The sequence below is a fragment of the Anopheles arabiensis genome, chromosome X, assembly GCF_016920715.1.
Source record: "Anopheles arabiensis isolate DONGOLA chromosome X, AaraD3, whole genome shotgun sequence".
NCBI classification, from domain to species: Eukaryota; Metazoa; Arthropoda; class Insecta; order Diptera; family Culicidae; genus Anopheles; species Anopheles arabiensis.
In genome coordinates, this window is record NC_053519.1 from 20600140 (window position 1) to 20616086 (window position 15947).

The 15947-nt window shown below is 40.1% G+C and overlaps 1 protein-coding gene across 7 annotated transcripts in view; it reads left to right on the forward strand.

The window, feature by feature from the left end:
• The window catches only part of LOC120905832 (frequenin-1), a 69384-nt gene extending 54525 nt beyond the window's left edge, over positions 1 to 14859 (forward strand). For all 7 annotated transcript variants that reach the window (XM_040317052.1, XM_040317047.1, XM_040317049.1 and 4 more), the window contains exons 4-7: positions 1745 to 1834; positions 11086 to 11164; positions 11238 to 11326; positions 11419 to 14859. In XM_040317052.1, the coding sequence (XP_040172986.1) occupies positions 1745 to 1834; positions 11086 to 11164; positions 11238 to 11326; positions 11419 to 11586 (426 nt within the window). In that variant the 3' untranslated portion in view covers positions 11587 to 14859. The remainder of the gene's footprint in view (positions 1 to 1744; positions 1835 to 11085; positions 11165 to 11237; positions 11327 to 11418) is intronic.
• Positions 14860 to 15947: the final 1088 nt, after the last annotated feature.

The following is a 15947-nucleotide window of genomic DNA, read 5'->3' on the forward strand; positions in this document are numbered from 1 at the left end:
CCCCGTGGCTGAAGAACCATTTGCCCCCCCCCCCCCCCCCACCCTCATCATGCCGGCAATAGTTTTAGGGCCTGTGACCGATTATCGCAGGGGTCCCATGGCCGAAGCCCACCCCACCTCCCTCCCTCCAATGACAATTTAAATATATTGCTCTATCTCCCAACAGCTGTGTGCCAGTACCCCCTCCTCCCGGTCATCAGCTACCATTTACAGGGGCCTCAATTCGTCTTTCCGCCTTTCATAAACACCTTCCTTTCTTTGACCGATGGATCATAACATTCCGGAAGAAAACACATTTGGCGAAAGTGTTGCACACACACGCACGCTCTCACCCACGCGCAGATGGCTCAGGATATCTATGTAATCTACAGCATACGAAAGCAAAAGCTTAGGGTAACAAAGTTATGCTTGATGCTTAACACGTTCAGCACGATGACATGTCCCAGGGACTACCAGTGAACTTTCCAGGATGCCGGTATTATAATCAGCTTGCGTTCTAGATGCCGGCAGAACGGAATGTTGATGAAAACTAGCGCCGGGCTGAACGTGTCGCGCGTTGCACAGCAAACCCTCAAGCGTAAACTAGCGATTCCTTAGTTATTTTTATATTGCAGTGTTTGAACTCATTGTGCTTTTTTGGTTCGATTTGTGAAAAATCAAATGCAGCGCCGCAATGTTTGTTAACGGTTTTTTTTAAGCGCCATAACAACTCATGAGCATTGTCCACACGCGAGAAAGAGATAGCGCTATGGAGGGAAAAAGCACGGACGACGGCTGACAGCGATTGGCCGTCTAACGCACCAACACATCCAAAGCTTCGTCAGCGTGCTCAGGTGAGGGGTATGAGGCGGAGCCAGGGACGGGTAGCTCGACGAGCTGCTTGACAAATTTGCCATAGGAGGGAAAAAGATGGCATGATAAAATTCTCAGAACGCCATGATTTCTTCCGTCGCTTTGCGCAGCTGGGTGGTTGACAGTTGGACGAAGCAACCGGCGGTCTGAGTGATTGTAAACAAACGGATTCAGCACTTCTATAAAATCTTTTTTTTTTTGATAATTTTCTTAGAAATGGGGTAAATATCAGTGATGAGAGTGTTGATAAACAAATTTTAATCTTAATTACACACGTAGACCGTGGCTTAAAATCTTTGTGAAGTTAAATTTGCGCGTTTCCGACAGCTAGCTCTACAGCTGTCCACAATAAATCTCTCGAATGCACCTTCCTGTTCGAGCAATACGTTACCGAGTTTTACTTCGTCGACTCGAATCTATTCATTTCAGAGTCATTATAGTTAATTTTGGTTCATATTTTATTCATTTCATGAAATTTTTGCCTCGTGGGTCGTGTTAAACATACAACTGAAGTTCATTTTTGTTCATCAAGGTCATCGCAAGCTATCGATCATCATCGAGCGTTGTTCAGAAAGGGCCTCATTGAATTTTTCGGGATCAGGCGTTGACATTTGGATCATTTGTTTTGTTTACATCTTGTACCTAAGCATTTAATTTAAATCGACTCGATCTGATTTTTTTAGCTGTTCTCAATAATCAATACTCAATACGTTCTTCATTTAAAATCAGTTAGAACTGCTAGTGTCCGCTAACTATTTGACCTTTTTTCCCTTTTCTAACAGGAATTCATTAAGATATATAAACAATTCTGTTCTCAATGCGTTCATTTAAAATCAGTTAGTATTGCTGTGTAATCCGCTAACTATTTGACCTTTTCTCTCTTTTCTGACAGGGATTCATTAAGATATATAAACAATTTTTCCCTCAAGGCGATCCAAGCAAATTTGCATCCCTCGTCTTCAGAGTATTCGATGAAAATAACGTAAGTATTTATAATATCCTTATCTTAAAAGCTTTGATTTCAATGAATTCATTTTTACCCAAATTTCATCGAGGATTTCGAGGATCGAAGCGCAAAATTTGGCCACTTTAATATTCTTCTGACTCCGTTCGTTGTGAATTTAAAAAAAAATCTGTTCATCTGACATTTTTTTTAAATGAAAAGATTTTTTGCGAATCATTGAAAACAAAGATATGCTCGATGAAAGAGAATTGAGATCTAGCGCATATAGCTGAACCCACAAGAGCAGCAGAGGACAGTCGATACTTCCGTTTAGAAACCCGGTGATTGTTTTTCTTTATTGTGATAGAGACTGTTTGATAATATTTCTATTTAGTTCACTTTTATTTTATCTTTATAATTCACAATTGATCTTTGCCTGAACCGAGTGCTTCGCTTTTCATCTTACGTCTAACGCACACATGCATTGTCCTCGCTATCGGTCGGACGCGTACACCGGTCCTATCGATCTCGCTGTCGTAGCATCCAGCGAGGATGATCGATGTGCGTCTATAACAGTCGGTGCACTTCTCACCGATTACATCAAACATACTCTCCGCATTGAAATAGGTATTTCAATCATCAATGGGAAGAACGCATAATTCTGATACCGCGCGCTTATATTCTCCCTTTGCTGTTTTAACTGTAACCACTCTGATAATAGCATCTGCTCCAGAATGTAACTGTATTATTCTACCTAATGGCCACTGAAATGTAGGACAATTGGTTTCCTTTAGCAATACTAATGCTCCTTGTGTAATTGTTACTTCATTTTTCCACTTTGACCTATTCTGAAGCTCAGGAAGATATTCGACAGTCCATATCTTCTAAAATTGCTGTACCATTGTTTGCAGAAGTTGCCATATGGATCTGGACAGTCTGGATAATTTTAAATCTAAATATGATGGTTCAGCTGCTGTTTGCATTACTCGCTCTGTGAAAAAATGTGCGGGTGTTAAGGCTGTTAAATCGCAAGGATCGTTAGAACAAGGAAATAAATGCCTTGAATTGAGTACTGCTTCTATCTGAATAAGGGTCGTATTCAGTTCCTCATAGGATAATCGATGGCCCCCTACGACTCGAGTAAGGTGATGTTTTACTTGTTTTACACCAGCTTCCCAGCCAGCGGCGGATCTAACGGTAGGCGGACTAGGCGGTCGCCTGGGGCCCCGTAGATTGCCATTATATAGTATGCCGTATGGACAGAGTACTAGCGACAAGGGCCCCCGGAAGGATGGCCGATGGGGCCCCGAGGTTGGCGAAACATTTGCACCCCCCCCCCACCGGCAGCAAAAATTGAAGAGTTTGCGACTGATGATCCAAGGGGGCCCCGACGGCATTTCAAGTTTACTGGCAATCTCCCAATAGCAACTTTAGTGCCGCTACCCCCCCCCCCCCCCCCAAAACATTTACCATTTACAGAGAGCCTCAACTCATCGTTCTGCCTAGGGCCCCCGATACCCTTGATCCGCCACTGTTCCCAGCTTCCCGCCGAAATGGGGACTCCTTGGAGAAATAAATGACCATTCGATTCCGCGGCTGGTACACTCGTTAACGATTCTCTTAGCATTTTCTTCCTCAGCAAACATCTTAGCCAGTTCTTCCAACTCGTTGTGCGCTCCAACGAAGCGTTATCTGAAAAGATTCTAAGAGGAAGGCCTCTACGGCTTATTAAACGACGCAGACGACCGCAAAAAATGCATCGGTCGATAGGTCGGAAACTAGCTCGATGTACACGAGTAATCATGCACACGAGTAATCATGCACACAAACAAACACACATAAGTCTTTATAATCGATGGTTTTCTTCCAGTAGCACTAGATTTGATTAAAAATGGTCAATTCCAGCAAAATCTACACCAGTTTGATGAAACACTGGGGCTGGTTGTACCCGGTAGGACGGTAAATCACCCATCAACTGCTCAATGGTAGTAGGGTTTGCTCGGAAACAAGTAACACACTTCGCAATCACTTTCTTAATAGTAGATTTTACTCTTAGCGGCCAGAACCGTTGACGAACCACTGCTAACAATCCTTTTTGTCCTTGGTGTAGGTTCGTTTCATGTAAATGTCGCACAAGAATCTCCACAAACCTATGGTTTGCTGGTAACAGCATCTGATGTCGACTATCATACCGAATAAATGCACTTTTCAATCGTCCTCCAACCCTCAATAACTTATCCACTGGATCAATAAATGGTCTCAAGCTCAATAGTTCATGTTTCGTATTACCATTTTCTAACGCTCGACAAACACTCGCAAATGATTTACGTTGAATACACCGCATTACCTTCAAACTGTCCTCTAAATCTGCACTTGATGGTAAATCTTTCTTTAAGTCACTTCTTTTAGACACTCTGTGTTTCGCAAAACGCACTATATTCACCATCATTCGTAACAGTATGTTATAGTCATTGGTAAATTCAAAATTCAACTTTACTCCTTTCATACTTGCAGCAATCAACATCACCTTGCCCTTTAACTCAGGAACCTCAAAATCTTTTTCTGGATTCACACGCATTTTAACTACACTCTTTGTTCTTAAGAAGGAGGGCCCATACCACCACCCTTCATTAGGCAATAATCATTTGGGGTTTTCACCACGCGAAATTATATCTGCAGGATTATTTTCCGAAGTAATGTTCCGAAGCCATGTAAGGTCCTTTGTAAACCCATGAATTTCTCTAACACGATTCGCAACGTAGGTTTGTAATTGTTCTGGAGGGTGACGTATCCACGCTTTTACAATTTGTGAGTCTGTCCACAAATACACTTTGTTAAATGACACATCAATCGCTTCTATCTCTTTTACAGCCAATCTAGCTAGTAACTGTGCAGCAGCTCTACACGTGGTGTTGTGATAGCCTTTTTCTATTTTAAGGGGCCTTTCCGTTGTAAGTTCGCAGGCTGAAATTTCAGCCTGTCAGCTGTTTGCATTGTATAGCAGTTTTCGAGCAGCTATCTAAGTGAGTATAATATACAGGTGGGCTTATCCCAAGGTGTATGAATTTAGAAGGCTGATTTTTATCGCTTCTGCTTCTGAATGAAGATTTTAAGAGTGTTTTGAGTATTCGTCATGCCTCCAGAAAGCTTGTTTGAACAAAAGTTTTAACCCATCCTGTCAAAAAGTGATGCTCAAAATTGGTTATGAAAAAAATGCTATGAGACCACCTGAACTACATACGCTTTGATTCTATATTGCATTACCTGATGTCTTTAATGCACCTTGGGATAAATGTAAACAAACCCGTGTTTTCGAACAGGTACTCGAATCTAATTCTAGCTTTGTGGCTAGAATAATCTAGACTGAAAATTGCAGGCTAGTTTTTTGTGTGGTTTTGTATGGAGTATTTACATGATTTCAGCCTCCAACTGTCAAACTCCATACAAAAAAACTAACTAGAATCGTGAAAGCCCCCTTAGTTGGCAATAGGCGTGAGCTGCTACAAATAAGATTCATTGTTACACTATCATCGACATTGATGCATCGAATATAAACACAAACTCCGTACGCATTATCAGAAGCGTCTACAAACACATGGAGCTCAATCACCTTAGTATTAATCGCAAGAATCGAGCGTGGCACTTTCAAATGGTTCAAATGAAACAGTTCATTACGAAGGCAAATCCACTTATTAATAATAACTTGCGGCACTATCTCATCCCACCCAGTTCTAAGCTCACTTACTTCTCGAAGTATTAATTTTGCCAACGTTATAACAGGGCCTACCAGTCCTAGCACATGATATATTTTTGCGACTTCACTCAATATTGTACGTCTCGTATTCGCTTCTTGCTGACTGCAAGTAACGTCAAATGAATACCAATCTTTCGGGGCGACTATGGGCCTCGAACGACGAGATATTGGCAGATTTTGGCTGGTCTCCCGCGCGGGACTTCAGCGATCCCGGCGCAGGGTTAGCGCCATCTGTTGGCGAAATGGACGAACTATTTATGGCGGCGGAGCAAAAAAAAACGGTCAAAATTTTTAAAAATATTGGGGCGCCCTTTTTTCGTCCGCTTCTTCTGCCTCCCTCACCCTGCCCTGCCTTACTTGTGCTTCCACCGCCAGCTGATTGGCTGTTGCGGTGTATGCGTTGATAATCATACGTGCATTGCGGTTATGTATTGTTGTTATTGGTGGGTGTTAGCATTTATTAATTTGTGTGTGGCCTTGAGACGCTGTGGGACAAGCTGGATTGGGATTCAAAGTGTTATCGGTGTATTGATGGTTTATTTTATTTCGTGCCGCTGCTGATGAGACCATTCGATGCCCCTGCCAACTGAGGGTGAAGAAGCCTATTTAAAACAAGCGTAGGAGAACGTCTAACACTAATCTAATATTTTTTTAATTTGAACTTGTTAGATGCTTCAACGACCTTCTAAGCATCATGTAGCACAGTGTAAAGTGGCAATAATTTTTTTTTAATATGCCGAAATCTGTCTCGAGTTTTCGGTTCTCGATACACACACGCACACACACAGCGCGGGGAAAGTGATCGTTCACTCTATCATGTCGCGATTCCCCACCCCACCCGGCGCTAGGGAAGAGGATGCGCTACATGATAGCTGAACCAGCCTTTCTTCCGATAGGGTAGCCGTACTCGCTCGTGCGGGAGGGTGGGGGGGGGAGGTGGGGGGTTGGTGGAGGGTGCGTGATCGCGTGCGCGACTTTGGAGGCGCGTGCTCGCGCGCGCGCTTTCGTGGGTGCGTGCTGGCGTGCTAGCGTGCGCGTTTACGTACGTGCGTGCTCGCGTGCGCGCGTACGTGCATGTGTGCGCGCGTACGTGCATGTGTGCGTACGTGCGTGTGTGTTTGTGTGTGTGTGTGTGCGTGCGTGCGTGCGTGAGTGCGTGCGTGCGTGCTGACGTGCGCGCGTTCATGCATGTGTGCGTGCGTGTGTGTGTGTGTGTATGTGTGTGAGTTTGCACGCGCGTGTTTGTGTGTGTGCGTGCGTTTGGAAACCCCAAAACTATTTGATTCTGATGCGTACATTTTCTTCCGCTGCGGCTACAAAGTCCATGCATTTTCGATCTCGCTACCTGAGAGACAACACAACCATTGGCATTGGCATCTTTGCGATCGGCTTTGCTGTTGGGGGTATTAAAAACACGTGATCTAAGCAAACGTGCGTGTGATATATTGCACATTTCTTTCCAATTAAGCTAGCGGACGCAAGTGGAAACAAAACTTGAACTAAATTCATACAAAAGAGGATTCTGGATTTGTTTTTTACGGTGCGCGTATGGTGCTGCACCTGTCCGTCTAGAATCTGGTGGCTTGTTGGTTTGTAGTAATTATCATGACGCCGATTGCCGGCAATGCCTTGGAATGAGTTCGGATCGGTAGGTTCTTGTTTTGGTCGATTGCATTCCGTTGATTTGTCGCGCCACCGCGGGACACCCGGCAGCAACAAAGTCAAGACAAACTCTTCCCCGGGTGTGAACTGTTATGCTAAGTTCTTCTTCTTCTTCTTCTTCTTCTTATTATTATTATTATTATTACAGGGTTTCTCACGATTTATTGGTTGGTTCCCATCAATTTTTGGTGGGTTCCCATGTTTGTTTGGTGCGTTCCCACGATTTTTTGGTCGTTTCCCAGAATTTTTTGGTGCAATTGTATTGATGTCCAATCGGAAAATACCAATAAATTATGGGAACGAACCAAAAATCTATGGGATACGACCAAAAAATCGTGAGAACGCACCAAAAAATCATGGGAACTGACCAATAAATCGTGGGAAACCCTGTATTATTGTCATGATGGCCTACGCGATCATGCCGACCTTTTCCGGCTCTTACGCGGTTAGAACCCACGACGGGCATGCAGATGCGAGGAATTAGGTGCCGCGGGATCGCTCATATGCACCGGGCAACTTGCATACTGCCACACTCTCTCCTGCCCGATTCATACGCTGCATGCAGGGGGAAGGATGCACTCTACAGTAAAAAAAACACCGTCATGAACCAGCGGCGGATCTACCGGTATGCGACTAGGCGGTCGCCGAAGATCTCTAGTATGTAGTATGACGTATGTTTACAAGTGGACAGAGTATTAGCGACAAGGGCACGCGGAAAGATGGTCGTTGGGGCCCCGTGGCTGAAGAACCATTTGCGACGAACCAAAGTTTAACACGTTAAGTTCGATGATGGGCCCCAGGGACTGCCAGCGAACTTTCCAGTGTGCTGATTTTACAATCAGCTTGCGTTCTAGATGCTGACGGAATGGAAAGCTGATGAAAATCAACGCCGGGAACGTGTGCGATGAACGTGTTAATGCGTAATGCACAGCAAACCCCCCAGCGTGAGCTAGCGATTCCGTAGTCATTTTTAAATTGCAGCAATTGAACTCATTGCGCTTTTTTGGTTTGATTTGTGAAAATGCAACTTCATCGCCGCAATGTTTGTCAACGATTTTTTTAAGCACAACAGCTCGCGAGCATTGACCACACGCGAGAAAGAGATAGCGTTATCGAGGGAAAAAGCACGGACGACGGCTGACAGCGATTGGCCGTCTGACGCACCAACACATTGATACCTGTCACAGCGCGCACAGGCGAGGGTAAGGAGGCGAAGCAAGGGACGGGTAGTTCGACAAGCTGCTTGACAAATTTGCCCTAGGAGGGAAAAAGAAGGCATGAGAAAATGCGCGAAAAGCAATGAGTTCTTCCGACGCTATGTCCAGCAGGCTGCTTGACCAATTTGCCGTAGGGCGGAAGGAGAAGGCCAAAGAAAATGCGCAAAAGGCAATGATTTTTTCCGTCGCTTTCCCCAGCGGGGTCGTACATCCGAATGTGGGCATCAGGTTTAGAGTTGGGCAAAACGCACAAAAAAGCGAAACAGGGTCCGGACGATTCCAGCAAATTTCGGACCCAGTTCCGAAGGGTAGGTTCAATCCTACAAGCCGGAATCCGCTAGGAATCGTCTGGAATCATCGAAATTGTCGGAATCGTGCGGAGTCGTTGGAACCGTCCGGAATCGTCTGGAATCGACCGGAATCGCCCGGAGACGACGGTAATCGTCAGGGAGCGTCGGAATCGTCCGGAATCCTGGCTCACATGTACGACAGACAGCATTGCCACATGCGCGGCGGCTGGAACGTGAACGTGAATCGTCTAGAATCGTCGGAACATTCGGAATCGACCGGAATCGGCTGAAATCGACCGGAATCATCCGGAAACGTCGGAATCATCCGAAATCGATCGGAATCGTCCGGAATCGTGTGGAATCGTAGTCAATTGATAGTAGTGAATGTGGGCAGCCACATTTAATACATATTTCACTTTCTCTGTCAATGCTTTGCATGCACCTCCGGCAAGTACTGCCTCTCCAAAATGTTTGGAGCGTTCATGAAATATCTTAATATACTGGCAACAAAAGAGCTTACCGGAACCCGGAACAAAAGAGCTTAGGAATCGAACCTATAGAGAACATATCATTAAAGTCGTACGACTTGATAACTGTGTTCATAATTAGAGCCGTTATTAACACGTTGTCTGCCACCATACATGCCCACTGAACTGCCCCGTCAGGCCACGGAATCACTCTTTGAAACGATTGCATTTGCTTTTGCAGTTTTTCTCTTTTAAATCAAATTCACCAATTCTCTTTGTTGTCTCAGTCGCTCCACAATGTCGTCTGTTGGGCTTATTCCATGGAATTTCATTCTTGGAACCCCCCTTTGCAACGCTTTGGTGACGCACGCGCATGCAAACGATGCTACAACAATGACAGGCAAAGCATGGGCCGATCAAAGGCACGTGAAACTGTGAAAAGATCGTTTACGTATTGTCCAAGCTGTCCCGATCAACCTCAACTTTGTGATGAGTGTTTTAAGATTGTGCATCAAAAGTAAAGGATGAATAAATGAACTCCAAGATCTTATAATTATTGTTCATTCTCATTCTCATTTATTTATGAAAACATAATAGAAACTCATTTTGATATTTTAATCATTTTTTAAGAAATAATAACCGTGAAAGAAAAGCATTGTGAAGGAACCGATCAAATACGGGCAAATTTATCTCTTGTAACACGTCTTTTACAATGTGTAATGTGTCAGCCACTATGTGGCTGACGTGGCCCTATCGGAAAAAACCCGTCAGGCACATAAATCATGATAAATGAACTAAAGTGGACTGAAGCGGAGTTCGTAGTCCAATTATTCCTTTGGTTTTCGAAACTACTGCCGACATTGGTCAAAATGTGGCATCGATAAGATATTGGCTCATGTGTTCGGTGATACGATAATGACTATTACAATATATTAGCATTATGCAAACAAATGTCTATGAAAAACACAACGTGTAATACAATAGATAATTATAATAATAGAGATTTTTTCATGATTTTAATCAATCTAACTCCGTATTTTATCCACCCGTCAAATTGACGGTGTCTGAAGACAGATATATCATGGCCGCCCGTAAACTTTACCGGAGGGGCCGGTCTGGTGGTACAGTCGTCAACTCGTACGACTTAACAACATGCCCGTCATGGGTTCAAGTCCCGAATAGACCGTGCCCCCATACGTAGGATTGACTATTTTGCTATGGTAGCAATAAGTCACTGAAAGCCAAGCTGACTTCACTAAGTGGGTACAGGCGGGCCTTGACCGACAGCAGTTGTTGTGCCAAAGAAGAAGAAGTACTTGCCGGAGGTGCATGCAAAGCATTGGCGGAGAAAGTGAAATATGTATTAAATGTGGCTTCTCACATTCACTACTATCGATTGACTGCGATTCCGCACGATTCCGGATGATTGCGACGATTCCAGACGATTCCGTACGATTCCGACGATTCAAGACAATTCCGGACGATTCCGACGATTCCGGACGGTTCCGGACGACTCCAGAGGATTCCTAACGATTCCGACTATTCCGGACGATTCCGACGATTCTGACAATTCCGGACAATTACAATGATTCCGGACGATTCCGGCAGATTCCTCTCTGGAGTCGGAATCGGAATCATACTTGCCGGAACCGGAGCGGAACCGTGGGTGCGATCCGGAGAACCCATCTCTTCAGGTTATCGAACTCAGAAGCTCTAGTTAGAGCTCGTATTAAATATATTAGGGCAACATTTTTTACAATATATTTTTAAAATTTGTATCTCATTATTACTAGATATCTTTAAACTTGTTTCAGCTTTTTAATTAAATTTTTCGTGATGTTCTTGAAATGTATTCAAATATTCAAATTATTAAATGAATATTATCATGTTTCGATTATAGGATGGATCGATAGAATTCGAAGAGTTTATAAGAGCTCTTTCAATAACTTCAAGAGGAAATCTGGATGAAAAGTTACATTGTAAGTAGAAATATAAATTGGAGCGAGTGATCAGATTTGAAGCTAAACTATATGTCGTTGGTAAAAATTTCAGGGGCGTTTCGATTGTATGATGTAGACAATGACGGTTTCATAACACGGGATGAAATGTATAATATTGTTGATGCAATATATCAAATGGTGGTATGTTATTCATTTGAAACAAATTTAAATCCAACAAGTCCTTAAATCTACAATAACTTAACCTTCTTTTTTTAAATAAATTCCTATAATAGGGTCAGCAGCCACAAAGCGAGGACGACAATACACCACAAAAGCGAGTGGATAAAATATTTGACCAGATGGATAAAAACCACGATGATCGATTGACTCTGGAAGAGTTTCGTGAAGGCAGCAAGGCAGATCCAAGGATTGTACAGGCGCTAAGTTTAGGCGGTGATTAACCAAAACACACAACGCGGGAGGAGGAGGAAATCCCGCCTCGTTCATATTGCTACAATGCGCATATGAACATCAAGATTACTCACTGCAACGCAGTGTTTGTAAGGATTTTAACCTGAAAAATGTTTTATAACCCATTCATCTTTCTGCACAACAAACCACTTGGAGTTTAAGCTTCATTGAATTTAACATCTATTAATGCATAACTTTCATTAGGTTTAATGTTTGAACAATAACCCTAGGCAATGTTTGACACAAAACTGATTACTTTGTTTGTATTTTTTCATTTTATTTATTATAATTAGCATAAATATTTATAAGAATTTATTAGTTTCGGTTCATCATACATCTGTTCAAAAATACAACCACACAATATATGCGTGTGCAATAGCTAAATTTATTGAAAATTGTAAAACTAACGCAGGCCATACTCTTTTTGATATTGCAAGCAATGTGTAATGAATATTGAAACTACAACACTTAACCAAAGATTCGTGCGCAGCACGTTATATGATGAACAATGTGAAAACAATCGATAAAAAATTACTAGCAATCAATTTACTATAAAAATGTTGCCAGCTTATAGTGCAGATGTGCTAAACCAATTCTGATTGTTCGTGAAACTCGTGTTGTCCAGCTCACTTCTAGTGAAGTTATGTAGCACAATCATATTACAAATCTTTAGACAGACAACATTTAGATACTAATACATTAACATGCTTGAAGAAGAAAATGTATTACTATGAATCACAGCAATTAAATTATTGATAATCTTACATAAAAGGCAATCAACGTATGCCAAATGTTAATCAAATAGAAGCATTCATAGCTTTTACAGGATTTAAATATTGACAACGAACCCATTATATTATTTATCAGACATTTTGCCAAATATTGCCAGTTAATCTATCAGTTAACAATTAGTACAGCGCCTACCATTATAATATCGACAGTCGTTTTTTGCGATTCACATGAAATATGGAAGATATAAATGAAAACTGCGAAAGAAATGGACAAAATGTAATTTGACATCCTTGCATATCATTTTTTTTTTAAACAAATAGCAAACGACTTTTTCCGGAAAAACAAATTTACTGTGATGATTTTTATTAACAGCATTATTCACATACCGAGTATAGTTCTTCTTTTGGCTCAACAACCGTTTTTGGTCAAAGCCTGTCTGTACCACTTGTGGGGTTGGCTTTCAATGACTTTTGGATTACCCCCCATAACAGGATAGTCTGTCCTACGTATGGCAGCACGGTCTATTTGGGGCTCGAACCCATAACAAGTTATTCGGAGGATAGTTATCTGTTTTATTTGTGTAGATACTGGCTTCAAACCTCATGCAAATTCACAAAAACCTCATGAACATTTCGGTTTTTTATGGATAATGTGCCAACTAAAAAGCACTTAATAAATAGTTGGCAGTCAATCGAAATTCAATCAGTGAGTTTAGACTGTACATAAATTTATGCGTGATTTTTCGCAAAAATTTTAATATATCGGCTCAATTCTGTTTGCCGGAAGCATAGCTAACGAATGTCATCTACGACGACTGAGGAAAGTTTTCCGATGAGTGGTCCAAGGAACTGTCTAGGAAGCCACTTAGTCCGAAGATAGGTGTCCTACTTTAGGAAGCCACTACTGCAGGTTCGGATTCATGATGGCATTTTCATGGCAGCAACAACATTCTTTTAGGGGATACGGGTCATGTCGGACACACAGTTACACAGTCCAGCTTGGAATGTTTTGAAAATCATGTTAATGAACTTAAAAATGTTTGTGATGCAAATATATTCTAGTACAGTACGGCTTTAAGAACTGTTCCAGGATCGATCAATTCCAGAGTCTAATTCAATTCCAGGACCGGTATGGGATCGAGATCTATTCCACGACTGTGGTATGGTGTCATATTAAAATTCATGCATATTTTGCAAATGTGCATATTATTATTCCAATATGTTTTTCAACAGCTGCCAAATGTTGAATCTGCATAATGATGAAATTTCAGTTCTTATATACACTCTCCAATAATATTTTATTTGTATTTTTGTACAATTTTTATTTGCAGTAATTATTACAAAAAGCCAGTGGACTTTTTAGTTATGCTACGGTCCTAAATTGATTTTCTCGTAATAATAAGTCATTTTTTTCATAAAAATTTGAAAAATATTACATAAACATGTGAAATAGCATTGTTAACAAATTATAAATCTATTGTCCTTGCAGTTACCGTATGTGATCTATTGATTGATTATTTTGCAACAACATAATTTGAGTGAAGAAAATAAAGAATGAAAGAAATTATAGAAAAACTTATCTTCATTTTTCCACTCTATCTTACAAAATATTCAAACATATTTGATACGCTCTTGAAATTAAAAAAAAATATATAGTAAAAAATTGTATGACTCTATCCCTCTATTTTTGGACAAATTACAAGCCCATTATTTATAATAATAAAAAAAACAATATTTTCGAAGTGATGGTATTGTTTTGTAACGTCACTAAATTGTTTTTTTTTCGGAAAAAGTCGTGTTCAAAATTTGAAAAAATATGCAAAGGCGTTAAACCATGTATTGCCTAAATCATAATTTCATAGTTTTTTTACTGTTGCAAATTGCATACAAATATAGTAGGCGTTGTATTACAAAATCTTCAGTTCATAAAAACCGCATTAGGCGGAAAATGTCAATAACAATCGGTTGGTTAGTTCTGACTGTTTTCATACAAGATATCCGGGTCGTTGAACTAGGCAGCAGATGAAATTTAAAATGAAGAATATATATTAATAGGTATGGTAAATTCAAACACAAGGCGACCGATTAAATTTCATACAGTATTTACAAAATAATGGCAACTATTTACAACAATATGACACCGTCTGAAGTACGTTAATATTTCACGTACAAGTGATAAGACAGAAGTTTTTACGTTTACGAACAACAATCAACTACTTTAAATTTTAAGATATAATGTTCAAACAAACAAGAATAATTTTATTTTTTCAAGTTTTCTCATGATGTTCTAGTATTCTCATGGTATTATATTCTGGTATTCTATATGATGTAAACATCTAATTTATCACAATTTAATTGCTTAATAAGTACTTAACCCACGAAAATGATACTTTTTTAATTATTATACAACATTATTTTCCCGACTAACATACTTATTCCGTTCAACAAATCCAGTGTTTCAGAAGTTTTTACGAAAAGCTGATGCTGACATTAAATATATTTAAATAACATGTTATAACTATTAAAATTAAATTGAATTGAATGTTTCTAAATGTTTTTTATTTGTTACTTATTAATTAATCTTTCCTTTATGCCTTATAGAGCACTTTATCGATGAAAAAACATTTTTGTACATAAAATCCTCTCTACTATGATAAGATATTTGGTTTATTTTTAGGCAATGTAAAATACTTTCACTTTCATTTATTGATTTTTTAAATATAAAAAAATATTTCTGTTTTTCATCGCATAAAACAAGAAAAAAATATGCTAAATAACATCTTTAAAACATTTAAAAGATTATTTATTTTATGAGATATGCTACAAGCACTCAAGAGTGCAACGATTTTGTTGATTTTATAAAACAACGGCAATAAGTTCAAGTCCTTTTTTGTCATTCGCATGAATTAACTTGCTGGAAGCAATTCCTAGTCGATATTTATAAAAAAATCAAAACTCGACCGAAAATTATCATATAAAACTTCCAGTATTTGTCTCCACCAAACAAATGCGGTCATTAAAATTAGTTCATCTTCAAGGAGAGTGTCATAGCTTTTTTGGATGCAATTTTATCAAACGCAATATGCTGTCAAAAATGTGTATTTAATAACGAAGTTTGGTTGTCCGACGTTATCGAACAAGTTACTCACTAAACATTTTGCCAACACGTCCAAAAATTGCATTTGACGAAGGATCTCTAATGTAGCCTTACACATAAAATACCTATTGCACGTATACAAGTGCATGTTTTTCACATAATATGATACCTGCCTGTTTATGGGTCATATGTTCATTTGATTGATATTTCAAGTATTTTGTTGTGAATAATAACCGTTGATTACCTTTTGGTTTATTTTTATTGTTTGCCTTACATAAGAGTAAAAAAATCCACTCGTTTAAGATTGCTAAGGTTTGTTCATCCCACCTAAAAAAATCCAACAGTTTACATATTAGCAAACTAAGTTGAAATATCATAGATAAAAAGATATGGAACTAATTTTAAGGCTTTCATCCACACAATTCATTATTTGATTTTGATTTTTTTATTATTGACTTCTTCTTCTTCTTTGGCACAACAACCGTTGTCGGTCAAGGCCTGCCTGTACCACTTGTGGGCTTGG